This window comes from Alligator mississippiensis, chromosome 15 (genome assembly GCF_030867095.1).
Source record: "Alligator mississippiensis isolate rAllMis1 chromosome 15, rAllMis1, whole genome shotgun sequence".
NCBI lineage: Eukaryota > Metazoa > Chordata > Crocodylia > Alligatoridae > Alligator > Alligator mississippiensis.
In genome coordinates, this window is record NC_081838.1 from 17,317,710 (window position 1) to 17,336,079 (window position 18,370).

Below are 18,370 nucleotides of genomic sequence, written 5' to 3' on the forward strand. Positions count from 1 at the left end.
AGGTGCAATAATAGCTACTGACCCGCCAGAGTTACCCCGGATTAGTGGAGCATCTGTCTGCACCCAAGCGGGGTGTAGTGGCTGAAACCAATGCAGAACTACCCAAGGGAGAGTGGCTGGATGTCGCGGGAGGGCGGCGCTCGGAGCTGTACGAACAGGCATTCACGCGCAGCGCTGTCTGCTGACTCGCACGGCTGTTAGAGAACAGAGGCCCCATTTACAAGGCAGGGCCTGGGCGGGTCTCGGCCCCAGTTCCCACGCAGCAGGGAGGGGTACTGGGGTGGTGGTGGGAGCTCCTTGGTTGTCCGGGGAGGACTCGGGCAAGGCACAGAGGGGCTGGGGAGTCCCAGGATGAATTGGGCCGGAGCAGCTGGCTGGCACCAGAGGACCTGAGCTCCTGGGAGAATCCACAGAGGGAGGGAGTCTGGACTGAAACCAGCGGCGCTGAGTCCGGTGCCCGCCCCTGCGTGCCGGGCTTCCCTCCTGCCAGACCGCAGCTGTACAGCTTCCTGGGGAAGTCAGCTGAGTCTCTCAGCCCCCACCCCAGGGGAAGCCAAAATGGATCTCCCCTAACCCAGAGGGGAAACTGAGGCTTGGAAAAGCCAGCAGTTGCAAAGCTGTGAAGAGAACCCAGGTGTCCGTGCCCCCTTCCCCCTTGCTAAAGCTGCTAGCCTGGCTGGCATGCGCTTTTCCCGTGGGCAGTGCTGCATTCCCGGGTGCGAGTGGCACGTGAGCATCCCTGCCAGCTGGGGGGATGTGGTGGGAAGAGGGGCAGGCTCGGAGCCCGGGCTCCTGGGTTCTGCCTTCATTGGAGGGAAGTTGTCCAGCTGTTGGAGCAAAGGTTGCAATCCTGACTCTGTCGTAAGCAAAATACCTAACACACACACACATACGCTCTTCTGTGCCTCAGTTTCCCTGCGTGGGGCAGGTGGCTTCATTGTTGCCCCCAGAAGGTTGCATGTGGCGGGTCTCGGAGCGATGTACCCACCACCCAGGGCCGGGCCTGGCATCAGGGCTCCAGGGTTTGCAGTTTGCAGAGGAGTTTTCTGTGGATGGGGGATCCCTATGAATGCCTCCTGCCCCGGGCAGCATCTCTCAGCCCTCTTGCAGGGTAGGGGCCTGTTGTCCAGGGCAAGGGTCTGCGTCTTCTGGCTAGACTCTCCCGTATTCCCCGTTTGGGGCCTCCTGACTCATCCCAGCAAAGCCCTCTCCCTCCCTGCTGCCAGGGCCCTGCGGCCTCTTCCCCGGTTTCCATTTTGAGCTGGCAGCTGCAGCGGGGCTGACTCATCTAGGCTAGCCCGTGGTGCCAGGACGGCGGGTGTGGAGGGAGGCCACAGGTCCCGTTGTTCTCTCCCGTGTGGCTTCCAGCTCTCGGGCAGCCAGAGGGGGCAAAGCCCCACGCGGGTGCTGGCAAATATTGATGTGCTGCAGGCAGCAGGGCTGGTGGGGGGGCGAGAGCAGGCAGCATTGGGGGTGCTTGCATGTGTGTATGCGTGCACACATGCATGTGTCCTGAATGCCTAGGTTGTGTATGTGTTGCAAATGCCTGGGTTTTCTGTGTGTTTGCACGTGTCCCAAATGCCTAGGTCCAGTGTGTGTGTGTGTATGTGTATGTGTGTGCGTGCGCACATGTCCCCCAAATGCCTGGGTCTGGCGTGTGTGTGTCCATCCTAAATGCCTGGGTTCGGGGGGGGGGGTGGGGGGGGGTGTGTCCTGAATGCCTGGGTTCACTCTGTGTGTGTCCCAGACAGCTGGCCAGCTGGGTTGTTTGTGTGTGTGGTGAGAGACCAGCCAGGGAGCTGTGTTTATGTGAATGTGTGATACAGCAAGTGGGGTGGGGGCGCGTGTGTACATCTGTGTGACGTGGCAGGGAGGGGTCTGTGTATATGATTGGGTGGGGAATTGTGTACATATGAGTGAGCCAGGGAGGTCGTGTGTGTGTGCATGTGTGCCTGGGAGGGGCTGTTTGTATGTGTGGCCATGGCGAGAGTGATATGGCAAGTGCGGTGTGTGCATGTGTGATGTGGCGGGGGGTGGGATGTGGCGGGGGATTGTGTGTGTGTGTCTGTGCACGCCTGTACGGGGGCAGGGAATGCACACATAGCCACACCATCACTGTTGCTGTTCCCTGTTGTACTGCCGGGGCCTCCAACTACCTCCAGGCCCCAGCTGGGCCAGACGCGGGTGCCCATAAATCCAGCAGAGCCGTAATGGGCCGTGTCAAGTGGGGTTTCCAGCAGCGAGGGGGCGGGCAGCCGAGGGAGGACGTGCTTTGCCAGGGACCCAGGAGAGCAGGAAGCCGCCCTTCCTCTACGGATCTCAAGGGCCCAGCTTCCTTTTCAGGACTTGTCACAAGCATTTCGCACCTTCTTTCCCCCACCCCCTCTGGTTCCAGTTTTTAAAAGCAAGGTTTGAAGAGGGAAGAGACGGGACTTCGGCTTCCCAGTTTCACTGGAAATCTCCCTTTACTGCACGGTGCTGGCTCTTTGCTGCAGTCTCAGGAAGTAGCAGAGGGGAACATCTAATTCTGGGTGGAGGAAGCAGATTTTCATTCATAGGGAAACAAAAAAAAACATAAGTTCTTAATATTTCCATAGGTGCTGCCAGCCAGAGCCAAGCAGACCCCAGCCAGACCCTTGGTTTTGCTTGTGGGTACATGGCCCATCTCTGGTGCTTGCAGGTTTCCCTGCTTCCTGGGGTCCTCCCAGCAGCCTGGCAGGATGCGCAGGGCAGGGGGGAGTCATGCAGATGTGCACTGTGCAGATGTGCACTGCTGCGCAGCGCAGCAAGATTTATGGGTCCCCTGCTAGGAGATGGGGCTGTTTACCCAGGCGCTTGGCAGGGCCCGTGCCGAGCCGAACACGGGATGGATGAGTCAGATGCCGGGAGCAGCTCCCCGGTCCCAGCCCCAGTGCTGCATTGTGCCGCTTTCCGGCCCAGTGTTTTTGTCCAGGACACGTTTCAGCTGGGGCGCGGCACCCCCTTTCCTCCTACCACCTGGGGGTGATGGGAGACGGGACACAGGATCTTTCCTTGGCTCTAGGAGTCAGGATTTTGGGGATCTTCCCCCAGCTCACCAGCTCTGACTGGACTCCTGGGTTCCAACGTGTTCCTCGTCCACCTGGTTTTGCCTCTGTGCCTCAGTTTCCCCATCTGTGCCAGTAACCCAGGGCACGCCCAGGTTGGCAGGGAGTCACAATAGCCCTTTTTGGCATGGCTCCCCACCCTGCAGCTCTCAGCAGATCTCAGGCTAGAAGCCGAGGCCTTCGGGGAGTGGGTAGATGAGTGGGAAGCCCGCGGACCGCTTGGTTAGTAGGAAAGCTGAGTCAGCCCTTCTGCTCCGGGCTGGTTGTGCTGGAGTTGGTATTTCATGCAGCTTTCATCTAGAAACAGGGACGGAGCAGAGGTGGCGGTGACACCTAGCTTCCTCCTGGCCCGCTGAGACCCGGTCAGCTCGGCTCAGCAGGAAAAGAGCATCGCCCTGGCGCAACAGGAGCCCTCGTGATGAGGAAGTGCCTGAACTGTCATGGGAGTGCGGAGGCAGTGTCACGCCGTTCACAGGGATCCCCCGGCACATCCTGTGGATGCAGGCAGCTTGAGGGTGCAGGCACTGCTGGTGTCAGGATGGGGAACGAACGGGGTCTCCAGGCAGCTGGCTTTTGCTCGGTTCACGGGTTTAACTCCTGCAATCTAAGCAAGCTGCACGCTCGTGGCTGTGTTCTCCTACATACCTGGGTGCCTTTCACCCTCCCTCTCCAAGCCAAGCCCTGATCTGGGTGCTGCTAGGTCCTTTCCCACCCCTGCCTTGCCCTGGGGGCTGGGAAGGGTGGGGGCGCTGGGAGGCAGAGCCTGGGTTGTATGAGCGTATTGTGACTCACCGGCAGTGACCCAGCAGGGCCTGCGGCTGGTGTGGCTCTGGGGTGCTGAGTTCCTCCCGGGGACCCAGTCTGCCCCGCAGAGAGAGCCTGGACCTCAGCGGACGCTCCACCTAGCACCTTTGGGTCCTTCCTCCTGTAGAAGGAGATCTGCCTTGTCTATTTGGGCACGTACAGCACCTTGCACAGCAGCACCTGATGGCAGTGGGGCCAGCCTGAGAAAGCAGAGATGGGCCTCATGGATCAGCCCAAATACTTCCCCAGGCATCCCGGGACTTCGGCTCTGGCCGGTTCCCTGTCCTTCCTACGCCAGCTCCCGTTCCCGTGTCCATAACACTCCAGCAGCGAGGGCAGACATCCCCTCTTCCATCTGCTGCTTAGAGGATCTTTCTCTGGCCTCGTCAGCCGCTGGCCGGGTACAGAAGCCCCTTATAGACCGACCTAACCAGAGACGCATATGTTTTCAGGAGCCCTTCCTTCTTTCCATTTTCGCCTTGCAAACTCGATCTTAATCTTCTTCCTCCCTTGTCCTAACGGAAACTTGGCCCTGATCTCGCAGCCGCGCTTGGATTTTCTCCCAGTTTTACCATGTTGGGATTTTTTTTCCCTTTCTGTGTTTAAAAGTTTAAAAATAAACAGGCTGGAAGCCCCATCCCTTTCCTCACTTGCGCGCGCTCTCTCTCGATCTCAGAGTTTCCTGGTGAATCTGCCGGTAGATCTCGATAAATCTCCCCCTTTACATCGAAGTCTTGCAGGGACGAGGGCCGGGGGCGCCTGCAGAACGGATCCGCTGGCTGTAGTGAAATGGGACCTGCAGTGTAGAGGGTAGTTTTCAGCCAGCGTGGACCCAAGTTCAAATCCCCACTCCACCACTGGGGATGTCTCAGTGCCTCAGTTTCCCTGTCCAGACAGCAAGGATTAGCAGCATTGCTGATCCTCACCCGGAGGCAGATGAAAGGAGATAGCTATCTCAGCCAGCTGGAGTTGTGGGGAGGGTGAAACCAGCTCAGAGGGACAAAAATCCAGTGGTTTTTAGGGTCTTCTCACAAACAAGGAGAGCAGAATCAGGCCCATCCCAGCAGCTCCGCATGAATGAGCGGCAGCTGGGCTTCTGGAAAAACCAGATTCTTCCCTACCCAGGTCATGGGGTCGGGCAAAGCCGTGAGGTCTGGCCGCCGCCGGCTCAGCGCAGGTTGAAATGGAGCAACGGGTAGTTCATCAGACTTCATCTTCCTGCCCTTTAGCACTGTTCCTCAAACACTGCCTTGGCGAGGCCGGCGTGCAGCTGGGAGGCTGCAAAGACCTCGCTGTAACGTGGCCTCGCCAGCCTCCGGCAGGCCGACAAATCGCGACATTCGGCACAGAAATCCCAAGATGTTTTAGGGTTTTGGGGGTCATTTTTTGAAGTGTCAGGAGTGGTGTTTTCCACCCGTCTCATGCAAAGAGAGAAGAGCAGCTTTGAATGCAGAGCTGAGGCTGGAAGGGAAACCTCCGATCTCCAGTGCAAGCCAGGGGAGTCGGTGACCCTGTGCACTTTTAGTCTGGCCGGTTTGGGCAGTGACCGTGGCAAAATACCAGCCCGATCTCCGGCGGGGGGGTCGTTGTGTGTTTGTGTGTGCGTCTGTGTGTACCCTGTTGTTGGCAGTCATGGTTCAAAGGAAACGTGCCGTAGTTAGCTGGATCCGTGCCGGTTGGACAGTTCGGCTGGTTTGCAATTGCAGCACAAAACGATCCGCTGTCTTTAGCCCTTTCCTTTAGATGGGCTTTGCAAGAGAGCCCAGCGCACGCCCTTTGCCACAGCAAAGGGAACCATGGTGCGTCCCAAGAGGACCCCAAACCCGTCTGGCTGCCCAGACCCTGTGGCAGCACTGGCGACAACGGCCTTTTCTCCGTCTTTGATCCCTTTGTTTCAATGGCTGTGGAGGCAGGGCCCGAAGGAGGGGCTGGACCCCCAGGGCCCTCGGAGGGTGACAAAGAAAGCACTCTATTGTGAATGGGCATCTGGGGGCGGAGGGGGGGAAACCAGGGGGATGAAGGGGCCAGTGTATGTGCACGTGTCCGATGAGTGCCTGGATAGAAGAGTGACCCCATGCCGGTTCTTCCTGGGGTCCTGCAGACACCAGCTCCGCCACTGACTGCCCGTGTAAGCTCAGGCAAGTCACTTACTCCCTCCTCAGTTTCCCATCTGTAGCTGGAGCAGGTGGCCAGGGTGGTGGGGGGCACTCTGCTCTGAGACACACCAGGGTCTGTCCAGGGTACAAAGCCCCCGCTGCTCCCCCAGCACCTTCCAGTTCCTCCTGCTGAGTCCTTAGTCACCAGCACCTTTGAGGAACTTAGAGAGAAGAGGACTCGTGGTGTTAGGGAGGGGGAAGCTGACAGCAGACAGCCCGTGACATGGGACAAACTGCTGCCAGGACAAATAGCGGTGGGAACGGAGCATGCAGAGCTGCTGCAGGGGCCGGACCTGGAGGAGAGGAACCAAAGGGGAGGGGTAGAGATGGCTCTGCCTCAGTTGGCCTATCTGTACAATGGACTGAGCCCTTTCCTTGCTGATTACACCGCCACGGGCTCCTCCAGGAGGAGAAGGCCCCAGTGGAGGTACTGCCCTTGCTGCACCAGGCACTGCACATACAGATGGCCCCTGCCCCAAAGCAGTGCAATCTGCCGGTGTCCAAGATCAAGCTACTCTGCCAAGGTGCCATGGAGGAGTAGGGGGGATCTAGCTCTGTACCAGCAGTGGGGGGCAGAGGGACATCCCCCTGCCTTCCCCTGCAGGTTCAGATCCAGCCAGCAAGGGGGTAACCCAGCAGAAGTGCCAGCCAAGCCCTGTCCTGCCACGCTGGGCCAGCTGCAGGGGGGACAGCCTCAGGCTGGCATTGCTGTCCTCTGAGTCACCAGCACAGAAAGGGCTTCATGGGCATGGGCATGGGCTGGGGGGCAGGAGGGGGGTGCAGGCCAGCTGCGGGGGTGTGTTCAGACAGGCTGGGGCGGTGCTGGTCCAGCGCCAGCTTTCCGAGGAGCTGCTGGAGTATGTGTCTGCGTCTGTCTGGGGGGATACTTGCTGAAAAGCAAGACAGACACCCAGACAGAGAGCTGAACATCAGAGAAGCCGCTGCAGCCTCTTGCAGTGCCAGCCCTGTGCCCAGTCCATGCCAGCTGTGGTGCTGGGCTGCTCTGCAGGGTCTCCCATGGCCAAGGTCGTGCCAGGTTGTGAGGCAGGGATCCCGGGCAGAGCTCCCGTGGCTCCCGGGCCTCAGCATCCGGGTGACGAAGGGACTCAGTCCACTGTGCCAGGGGGTGGGAGAAGGAGGGCAGCCCGGCTCCTCCAGGCCAGGTCCTTGATTGCCTGCCTGGTATTTTTACCCATGATCTCACGAGGCAGGAGCTCGCTCCAGCTCCCGCCCCCGCAGCCGGCTGCCGGCTCCCGCCTGTGGCTGGAATGTGCTGCTGTCGCCCCACCAAGCCCGGCCTCGCCTGGGCGCGCAGGGGCCCGGGGACTCCCGCGTTCCCTTCCTGGCTCGACCCTGGGAGTTGGCATGACACGCTTCCCACCTTCCAGCCCCGCACTCCCCCATCTCTGCCTCAGTTTCCCATGAGCCAAAGGAGGGTTGTGGGAGGTGGAGGCAAAGCCTTTTTCCACCCACTGGTTCTCCTGGGTATCGCACTCTGGCCCCCTCGGTCTGCTCGCCCTCCGCTCCCTGGGCAGCGGGGACTCGGGAGCTTGGCAGCAGTGCGGTGCAGGGTGGGATGTGTGAGCTGAGGGGGATCTGCTCTTTGGAAGGAGAAGGGAAGGATGAAGCGCATCTTGGCTTCCAATCCTGTGCGGGAAGCCAGCAGCCAACCATCCTTGCTTGGGGGTGTGCACCCCAGAGCTACGGGCACTTAGGCCCCCTGGATAAACACTGTGCATCAATGATTGCTCTGCACGTCCACGGCACTTTGTCTCTGCCCCTTCCCAAATGTACCTGCCAGCAGGGAGCTCCTGAAGCTCCCCTCTGCAAAGTAGGGAAACTCAGGCACGGGGCGGTGTGCGACTTGCTTGCAGTTGTCCGGCTGGAAGTGGACCCCAGGAGTCCTGACGCAATGGTAGGGAGAGCCCAGGCGTCCTGGTGCTCCAGCCTAGTCCCGAGCAGTGAGGCGGGTTCCTCTGCGCTGGGTATATCAGTCCTTTGTCCTTAAGTGAGCCGGCGCAGGAGCCCTGGCACAGCCGTGCGCCTCTTCGTAAAGGCAGCCAGGCCCCGGCACCTGGCTCTATCTTTGCATGCAGCCCTGGGGTAGAGCGTACGATGGGAGGGGCCTGGTGGCAGCATCCTGTGGCAGTCCTGGGGGTTCGGGCCATCGCAGCCCTCCCTCCTGGCTCCAGCAGAGCCTCAGGCCCCAAACTCCAGAGCTGCCCAGGCTACCACAGGCTCCACTTGCAAGCCAGGGAGGCACTCAGGGGGCAGGACCCAAAGTCCACACAGCTCATGCTCCAGCCTTGTCCCCTCTTGTGTACCAGGGACCGCGCCCCGCCGGGAGCTTTGTGCAGCCCACAGCAGCATCTAGTGGCCGTGTGCACACATTGCCATCGGACCTGTCCCATCTCCCATCCGCAGTGGCTATTATTCCTTTTACGTTATTTTGCAACTCAGCATCAGACCTTGGTTTCAAACCTCCAAAAGGTTGAAGCTTGCATGGCCTCTGTGATCCGGTTGGATCCCAGACCCCTTCCGTGAGCGTCAAGGTTTGCTATGCTCTTGGGGGTCAGGACCAGGCCCCAAGATGTGTCAGGATCAGGGCCCTGGAAGGCTAGGGGTGATGCCAACACAGCAGGGGTGGCTGGATATAGGGTCAGGGTGAGGTATTGGGATGAGGGGGGCTGGTTTCAGGATTAATCTGAGTTGGGGGGAATTTTGTGGAGAAACAACCCCCTCAGCCCCTTTTCAGGTCAGCATTAATGGAAATGGGAGACCCGTCCCTAGCTTGCTCCTGTGGCCATATGGCTGAGGGCAAGCAAAACTTGGTGGCATCCAAACCCCAGGCCTCCAGGCTTGGGCCTGCGCATAGGATGCTCGCCAAGGGATTTGGAAGTATCTGAAGCCCCAGGCGGGGGTGGAGGATGTTTGCTGGTAGCAGGGCCACATATGGTTCTTGAATGATTCACACGGACTTGGAATTGATTTGGCTAATTTGACTTGGGACATGAAAAATTTTCCAAAAAAAAAAAAAAAAAAGCTAAGGGCCAAAATCAGTGGGGGAAAAGCCAGGTAAAACATGGAGTTCCAGGTCAAGCTGGTGCATTCCTATGGCAGGTTGATCTGGGGTTTAGGGAGCTGCCACCAGGCTACAACCCAGTGCATTTCTATGGGACATTGATCTAGCATCCAAGGAGCCAGTGGAGGGAGAGCAGAGGCTCTGAGGCCGTGTCACTGCTGGGGTCTGTTGAACTGGGGCAGCTGTGTCGGGGAATACAGCACTCATGAGTATGAAACACGGCTCGCACCAGTGCCACGGGCCTAGCTGGACATGCACAAGTGAAATGCTGTGGGACCCCCTACAGCTAATGCTGTAGCTACAGGGACTGTTTCCCCATGCACATGAAATCCCCAAGCCCCTGGGCCGTGGTTCTGGGCTGGGGGGTGCTCTGGGTGGACGTGGCTGGGAGCGCCTCCTCCCCTGACGGCCATGGTTGTTTTCTTCCAGCAATGCCAAGAAGGAATCAGACCTGCTGTCCGCCCAGTCCCGCCTCAAGGACCTGGAGGCCCTGCTCAACTCCAAGGAGGCCGCACTCACCACCGCCCTGGGTGAGAAGAGGAACCTGGAAAATGAAGTCCGGGAGCTGAGGGCACAAGTAGCCAAGGTGAGCGATGCCAGCCCTGTCCTATAATGCCCTAGGGTGCCCTAGGGGTCAGGGCTGCTGAGACGCCATTGCCCTGGGGTGGGGGAGTCAGCCAGCCCCAAGGCTGATCCCTGCACTTGAATGGAGACAGGTTATGCAAAGCAAGAGCATGCATGGCATGAAAATGAAGTGATGCCAGGATGCAGATTTCCAACCCAAAAGCATACCCAGCCCTGCTGTGTCAGAGACCCCAGTGCCTCTCCGCATCCACACTCACTCCCTGCTTCCCTCCCCAGCTGGAAGCTGCCCTGAACGAGGCCAAGAAGCAGCTGCAGGACGAGATGCTCCGTCGTGTGGACGCTGAGAACCGGCTGCAGACACTCAAGGAGGAACTGGAGTTCCAGAAGAACATCTACAGCGAGGTGGGTCGGGCTGGGCCGGGCTAAGGAGGGACCCCAAGGGCTGCACCAGGGGATCCCGGGGCTCACGTGCCCACTTCTCCATCCCCAGGAGCTGCGGGAGACCAAGCGGCGCCATGAGACACGTCTGGTGGAGATCGACAACGGACGGCAGCGGGAGTTTGAGAGCAAGCTGTCCGAGGCGCTGCATGACCTGCGGGCCCAGCACGAGGCCCAAATCAACCTCTACAAGGAGGAGCTGGAGAAGACCTACAGCGCCAAGGTACGGGGGGGAGGAGGGGGTCCAGGACACCTGGGTTCTGTATCCACCCCTGCCGCTAACTCTAGGTGGGTGTGGGATCTAGGATGCCTGGTCCTATTCCCACCCCTGCCCCTGGCTTTCAGTGCAGCCCTACCCATGTCACCCCAGCCTCCCCTGCCATGTCCAAGTTTCCTTCCTGGGGCTATTTCCCCAGGGCCTGGTTCCTCCCCTTCCTTTCCCCACAGAGCCCATGTTTCCCCCTGCTCTGAGTGCCACGGCTGGCCCAGAGCCACTGGTACTGCCACAGGTGCCTGCTGTGACTCAGTTTCCTTCGCCCCCCCAACCTTTGGCAGGGCATTGGTGAGCCCCTTCCACTACCCATCAAAACCAGTAGCAATTAACTTCTTGGCTTCCAGCTGGAGAATGCCAAGCAGTCGGCAGAGAGGAACAGCAACATGGTGGGTGCTGCCCATGAGGAGCTGCAGCAATGCCGCATCCGCATTGACAGCCTCTCGGCTCAGCTCAGCCAGCTCCAGAAACAGGTAAGATCTGCCCCCCGCTCCCTGCATCTGTCCATCCTGCCCCATGTGCCACGAGCTCCCCACTGTGACCACGTCAGGCCACGACCTGCCGCTCCACTTTCCCCTCTTTCCCACTGTCTTGGCTTTGTTTATAGCCTGGCCCGGGATCCGGGCACCCCAAGTGCAGCTGTGTCCCCACACGAGCTCAGGGGGAGTTTGCCCCATGGACCGAGCCCCTGGTGTGTGTCGTGCTGCCCTCAACCCTGTGCCCTCTGTCCCCAGCTGGCAGCCAAGGAGGCCAAGCTCCACGACCTGGAGGACGCGCTGACACGGGAGCGGGATACCAGCCGCCGCATCCTGGCCGACAAGGAACGGGAGATGGCTGACATGCGGGCACGCATGCAGCAGCAGCTGGACGAGTACCAGGAGCTGCTGGGCATCAAACTGGCCCTGGACATGGAGATCCACGCCTACCGCAAGCTGCTGGAGGGCGAGGAGGAGAGGTGTGGGCGCCTGGGGCTGGGGGCAGGCCTCAAGCGTGGATGGGGTCAAAGAGGGTGGGGGTATGGCCAAAGCAGGGGAGGGGGCTAGTTGAGGGTGGGGCCAAGCAGAGCAGGGATGTGGCTAAAGTGGGGAGGGGTCTAGTTGAGGGGTGTGGCCAAGGAGCATGGGGAAGAAGCCATGTTAGGGGTGTGGCCAATGATTGTGGGGGAGGAGCCTAACTGGGGTTTGGCCAAAGTGGGGGAAAGGCCTGTGGTGGGTGTGGCTAAGGCAAGTAGAGGGAGGAGCCTGTTTGGGGTTTGTCCAAAAAGTGGGGGAAGGGCTTGGTTAAGAAGACTGTGATGGGGTGTGGCCAAGGAGAGTGAGGAGGGGCCTGGTTGGGGATTGGAGGGAGCCTAGTTGGGGCAAGGCCAATGCCCATGTGGGAAGAACCTGGCTGGGGGCATGGCTGGAGAGGGTGGGGGGAGGAGGGCCTCTTTGGGGCGTGGCCAAGGAGGCTGTTGGGGATTGGAAGGAATCTAGTTGAGGGTGTGGCCAATGCAGAGGGGGAGGAACTGGGTTGGGGTGTGGCTGAGTCTTGGCCCCGCCCCTCCTGGCCTCACCCTCACCCTTGCCCTCACCACCTCCCCTCCTCCCCACAGGCTGCACTTGTCCCCCAGCCCCACATCGCAGAAGAGCGGCTCACGCAGCCACGTGGTGCGCTCCTCCTTGCAGAGCTCCTCCAAGAAGCGCAAGCTGGAGGACGGCGAGGGCCGCACCACCTTCTCGCACCATGTGCGCACCAGCGGGCGCGTGGCCGTCGAGGAGGTCGACCTGGACGGCAAGTTCGTGCGGCTCAAGAACAAGTCCAACGAGGTAGGGCCAGGCACTGAGCGGTGCCCGCTGCTCCTCCGCCGCCAAACAGATACAGGCTGAGCCTGAGGCCAAATGGGAGACTCCCCCCTTAACCCACCCCCTCCCTTCTGCCTCACAGGATCAGGCTCTGGGGAACTGGCAGATTAAGCGCATGAACGGAGAAGATCCCGTCGTCTCCTACCGCTTCCCTCCCAAATTTACCCTGAAGGCTGGCCAGGTGGTCACGGTGAGTTGTGAATGCTGTTCTCAATTAAAGGGTTCATGCCCAGAGGCTCTGGTGCCCGGTTCTCAGCTGGCCTGTGCTGAGCAAAGCAATCCCAGATTACATGGGGTGCTCAGCCCTTCATAGACAGTGAGTGTTGGGAGGGACCAAAGCAGGACCAACCCCAACTACATCATCCCAGCCAGGGCTTTGTTCAGCCAGGTCTTTAAAAACCTCCAAGGATGGAGACTCCCCCACCTCTCTGGGCAACCTTTTTCCAGTGCTTCATCATTCTCCTAGTGAGTTTTTCCTAATATCCAAACTAAACCTCCCTTGCTGCAACTGGAGCTCATTGCTCCTTGTTCTGTCATCTGCCACCACCAAGAACAGGAGATCCTAGTGTATCCGAGACTGGGATTCGAATCTAGAACTTGCAGAACAAAAAGTCGAGGCCTGGTCTGTGGGAAATCCCTTTCCTTTTAGATGTCAGACTCTTAGCGTCCTCAGTGGGCTCCTGGGGAAGTCCTATGTGCTCTCTAGAAAGGAGGTAGGGAGGGTGGTTATGGTCCCGTTAGCACTAATGGCACGAGGTGTGACCATTCTCTGCCTATGTTCGCTGTAGATCTGGGGCTCGGGGGCCGGTGCAACCCACAGCCCTCCCACGGACTTGGTGTGGAAGGCCCAGAGCTCATGGGGCACCGGAGACAGCCTGCGGACTGCCCTGATCAACTCCAATGGAGAGGTGAGATGGCAGGAGAGCCTGGGAGTGATCAGTTCTCTGTGGGCCAGGCACAAGCAGGGATGAGTGGAGTGGGCGAGTGACGCTTGTGGGGTCTCTGAGGCTGTTGCTGCCTCCTGATTTCGTCTCCTGCCCCCTTCCCCTGCAGGAGGTGGCCATGAGGAAGCTGGTCCGCACTGTGGTCATCAATGACGAGGACGAAGACGATGACGAGGAGGGCATGCACCACCACCGCCACCATCATGTGAGTGCCACGTGCTGGGAGAGGGGGTGGGGCACAGCGGGATGGGGAGACTTGGCCTGGGGCTCCCAGATGATGCACAGACCATGCCAGGGCCACACGCTGGGCTGGGGAAGCCCCCATCCCTCCCAGCCTGCTGACAGCAAGGAAGGAGAAGCAGGATAAGGTCCATCAAGAGGTTCTCTGCACGGAAGAACTACCACCAGCCATGCTGAGGGCAGAGGACACGGGCTTTGCTCCGGAGCATGATGATGCTGGTTTGGGTGGAAACCGAGCTGCAGGAGATGACCTCATGATGATGGAAACAAAGCTGAGGGCACTAGCAGGCCAGAGAGTCCAGAGCCAGCTGGGGATGGTGGCTTCAAGCAGAGACCAGCGCCTCATGGGACAATCCTCTGAGATGGATACCTGGTTTAGTTACCAATGCAATTGGTCCCCTCCCGGCCAAACCCAGCACACACCAGCATCTATCTGGGCAGTAAGACCCATGGCTTCTTGTACTGACCCCAAGTCCTGAGAGCCATGTCGGGCTGAGTATAGATAGTCCCCAGATCCAGGGGCTGGGCTTCCCACAGGTTCAATGACAGGATCCCATCCAAGAGCTCAGTCCATGTGCTATCGCCCAGCACAATCCAAGCCTGAGAGCAAGGTGTGGAGCAGCTCGCAATGGGAAGAAACCTTACGGCCAGGCTCAGTGGGGCTGGAGGTGACCACCCAGAAGCCCCTGATGTCCTCGGTGCAGCAGGCAGCTTTCGAATGAATTGCAGCCCTGACTGCAGAAGCAAGATGGCTATTTTGCTACAGAACAGGCCTGAATCAATGCCCCCATCAAGCCAGGAGAGTGAAGCTGTCTCCCAGCCATGCTTGTTGAGGGGAACTGAAGCTATCCGCCCATTCGTATTCAAGTTGGGGTTACAGGTAGAAATGCCCCCGCAGTGTCATGTTACTGGGGTAAAAATAAACCCCTAAACCAAGACCCTAAACCAGGAGGCAAGAAGGGATCTCCTCCAGCACCAGGGAAGGCTCATTCCTACTCATGGAGACCCCTCAGCAGCTTTGTTGGGGTGGGTGGGACAGGGTGGGTGCTGCTGGCTGTAAGAGTAACCCTGGAAAAGGTGGTGTTTCCTCGAGACGAGGTCCCCAGCTCCCCTCCGGGAGGTGCTCAGGGCAGCCGTATCTCTCTTTCACCTCCATCCAGGTCCACTGCAGCGGCTCGGGGGACCCCGGTGAGTATAACCTGCGCTCCCGTACCGTGGTGTGTGGCACCTGTGGCCAGCCGGCCGAGAAGTCTGGCACCGGGACCCAGAACGCCGGTACCGTATCCTCAGGCTCATCGGCTGCCAGCGTCACCATCACCCGCAGCTACCGCAGCCTCGGGGGCACCGGCGGGAGCACCAGTGGCCTGGGTGAAAGTCTGGTGACCAGGTCCTACATCCTGGGGAACGCCAGCCCACGCAGGCAGGTCAGTGTGGCAGGGAGCAGCAGGGGGCTCGAGGGACCCGGGTGTCTGGAGCGCTGGACCAACAGGTATCGTGCCTCTGTGGGCTGCAGTGAGTAGAAACCAGCTCTCTTTTGAGTGCAGCAGGTCTGGAGAGAAGACTGAGGTGGGATTTGATAATAGTCCTCAAATAATCAACAGTGCCCTTGTTGCCAAGGCTAATGGCATCCTGGGCTGCATTGGTAGGAGCGTTGTCAGCAGATGGAGGGAAATGATTCTTCCCCTCTATTTGGTAGTGGGGAGGCCACATCTGGAGTCCCGTGTCCAGTTCTTCCTCCTCCTCCCCCCCCCCTACAGAAATGATGTGGACAAGTTGGAGAGAGTCCAGTGGAGGGCAGTGAAAATGGTTCAGGGGCTGGGGGACAGGACTGGTGAGGAGAGGCTGGGGGAACTGGGCTGATTTAGCCTGGAGAAGAGAAGACGGAGAGGGGATTTAATAGCAGCCCTCAACTCCCTGCAGGGGGGTTGCAAAGAGGATGGAGGTGGCCTATTCTCAGTGGGGGCAGATGACAGACAAGGAGCAATGGGCTCCACTTGCAGCAAGGGAGGCTTAGGCTGGATATTAGGAAAAACTCTCACTAGGAGGGTAGTGAAGCACTGGAACAGGTTCCCCAGAGAGGTGGTGCAGTCTCCATCCTTTTTAAGCCTGGGGTAGTAGACAAAGCCCTGGCTGAGATGATGTAGCTGGGGCTGGTCCTGGTTTGAGCAGGGGCTTGGACTAGATGTGACCTCATGAGGCCCCTTCCCCCCCTCATTGTCTGTGATTCTATGAAATACCTGAAGGGCAATGACAGCAAAGGTGGAGATGGGCTTTTCTCTGTGGCTGTAGGAGGGAGATTAAGAGCATAAACCTCAAGCTGCAGCAGGGGGACCTGAGGTTGGAGGTGAGTTTTCCTCTCTGGAAATGTCCAAGAGCAGGTTGGACAGACACCAGCCTGGGACAGTTGCATCACACCTTATCATGCCTTGACTAGATGTGACTTCATGAGGTCCTTTCCAGCCCCTCTTTCTTTGCTCCTAATTAATTGAAAGCTAGATTAATGTTATTAGCTGAAGATTCAGTTAATACTATTTAATTAATATTACCCCAATATCCTACCATGAATCCACCAGCTAGCCAGGGTTATTGATGCTGCGTGTCATTTGTAAAGTGGAGAGAATTAGACCGATGATTTCTGTGATGAAAGCAAAGATCTCTTATTAGTGAGTCTGAGTACTTCTACTTTGTGTTTTTAATGTGTTGCAATAAGCAGCAGTAGAGCAACTACTTCTCTGGCTGGTATCTGCTATCTGCAGCCTTTATCACTTGTAAATTTATATATACAAATAATATATATATATATATATATATATATATATATATATATATATGTTCCTCTTTTCTTTTCCAGGCTCCTCAAAACTGCAGCATCATGTAACCGGTTGGAGGTATCCATCCTTGACAAAAAAACCTGCCATAACAAGCTATTCTTCCCCTAAAGCAAAAGTACCTACCCCCCACCTCCCTGCCTCCTGTCCCTTCCCCTCTTTTTAAAAGAAACCAAGAAAGGTTGGGATTTTTTTTTTGTTTTCTACCGCAGGAATTTATATATATATATATATATTATATATAAAATGCAAAATGACGCTTTGATTTTTTTTAAAGAAAGAATATCTATTTCTATAGAAAAAAAAAACCACACCAACAAGAGCTTTTTCAGCAGCTGCATTTTTTTAAACACAGAAGCCAAAGAAGTCAACGAATGGTGGTTGCCAAAAAAAGAGAGAGAGAGAAAAAAGAATTGGTAGTTTAATAGCTCTTTAGATGTATTTTTTTTGCCAAAGGTTTTTGTATAGGGGTTTGATGTAAAGCCATTCGAGATGGGCCCCCCCCGCCTGTTAGTATCTTGGGGGAACGGGGCTGTGTTGCTCTATAAAGCCATGTGCTAGACCCGAAAGCAAAGCTCATTTCAAAAGAGTGGGATGAGTTTTGCTGAAGGTAAATTGTGCTTTGAAAAGGAAAATCCAGTCTCTGAGGCTTGATTGTCCTGTGCACTAAGGCTCCTGCCCCAACCCTCACGGGAATCATCTGTGTGTCCCGGCAGGCCCAGATCCTCCTATTTTCCCATCACTTTCTGCACCGAGGGGTGCGCACAAGAGGCCTGAATGATGTTCTCATTGATTTCCCATTGGTCTCATACCCGGGGCATTACCTCCCGACCCCCCTTGTCCTGCCTATTGCGCTTACTCCCATTGCTCCCTGCTCTTGCCATGGGAAAGACCCAATTTTTGTGTACTGTATTACTCATCATGGGCACTAATTGTGTGTATATATATATATATATATACATATATATATAAAAACATGTATAAGCAGCCACGTTGTGCCTTAAAAGGGGCGGTGTCGAGCGCGAGAGGAAGGAGAGAGCTTCTCTAGAGAGAGACAGAGCTGGGTTGTAGCTTAGGGTCTGCAGTCAAGACCAGACAGGGGCAACAGGATGTTAAAAGCGATGCAGAGTTTCCAAACTTGCTTGTTGCTAGTCCAGGGACCAGGGGCCGCCCCCAGCCCGCCCCAGGCTGATCTTCAAGGTCTGTAGGTTTAGGGATTGTGCTAAGGGGTGGTGGGGCCAGGGCTTTGCCTGGGCGAAAATCCAGCTGTCTGGAGTAGCTTGATGCCAGCTGTGATGTAGCTCCATGTGCTGAAGCCTTTTTGCTGCTCCTGTTCCGCTGCGGGTCCGATCCTGCCCCTCTCCCCACCCCACACCTATTCCCTGCTTTCAGCAGGAGGTTGGGGGTCTGCCTAGGGGGGCAGGAGCTGGACCCCAAGCCCATTCTGGACCTGGGGGCTCACAAGGACTACAGGAAACAGTCCCCACCTCTGATTTTTTTGTATCTCTATTTTGAGATCAGTCCAGACACTCCAACAGGGCCCAGCCAGTCTCTAGCGTGCGGCACTGTTCGAGGAAGCTCGCCACGCTCCCCTCCCTGCCCAGCACTGGGCCCAGCTGCCTACTCCATTGCCTTGTCCCTGCCCGCCCCCACCATCAACACTAAGGTCAGCCCAGAGGGGCCCTTTTTTGCCTCCCGGAGAAGACACCATTTGCCGATAACCTGCCACCACCCCGGCTCTATTCCTGCTTCGCAGCATCTTGCTCAGTGGAAATGTTACTGATCTTCCTGTTCTTCCTCTCCAAATCAATACACGAGGAATCCTGCCCAGCCCGTGTCCTGTTGTGATTTCATAGGGGGCTGGGGATAGTGAAAGGAGCAGGTGATGCTCTCGGGCCCTGAATGGGAGGCTGCCAGTCAGCACGGAGGGAGCCTCGGGCTTGGGGTAGCAGTGTGTGGGTGCAAGGGGCATTGGCAGAGCTCTGGGGAGGGGCAACCAGGACTGGACTGGGGAATTAGGGGCACCGGAGCCCCCCAGGGCAGCTCGTAGTTAGTCCCAGGGGAAGAGGCTGACCCATGGAGGAGCAGGGGC

The 18,370-nt window shown here is 57.7% G+C and overlaps 1 protein-coding gene across 6 annotated transcripts in view; it reads left to right on the plus strand.

The window, feature by feature from the left end:
* The window catches only part of LMNA (lamin A/C), a 55,693-nt gene extending 37,585 nt beyond the window's left edge, over positions 1–18,108 (plus strand). For 5 of the 6 annotated variants that reach the window (XM_059717975.1, XM_059717973.1, XM_059717976.1 and 2 more), the window contains 11 exons: positions 9,558–9,714; positions 9,990–10,115; positions 10,204–10,374; positions 10,770–10,895; positions 11,157–11,377; positions 12,017–12,230; positions 12,349–12,456; positions 13,055–13,174; positions 13,320–13,415; positions 14,611–14,874; positions 16,302–18,108. In XM_059717975.1, the coding sequence (XP_059573958.1) occupies positions 9,558–9,714; positions 9,990–10,115; positions 10,204–10,374; positions 10,770–10,895; positions 11,157–11,377; positions 12,017–12,230; positions 12,349–12,456; positions 13,055–13,174; positions 13,320–13,415; positions 14,611–14,874; positions 16,302–16,328 (1,630 nt within the window). In that variant the 3' untranslated portion in view covers positions 16,329–18,108. The remainder of the gene's footprint in view (positions 1–9,557; positions 9,715–9,989; positions 10,116–10,203; positions 10,375–10,769; positions 10,896–11,156; positions 11,378–12,016; positions 12,231–12,348; positions 12,457–13,054; positions 13,175–13,319; positions 13,416–14,610; positions 14,875–16,301) is intronic. The other variant, XM_059717978.1, reaches the window with a different exon arrangement.
* The last annotated feature ends 262 nt before the right edge of the window (positions 18,109–18,370 follow it).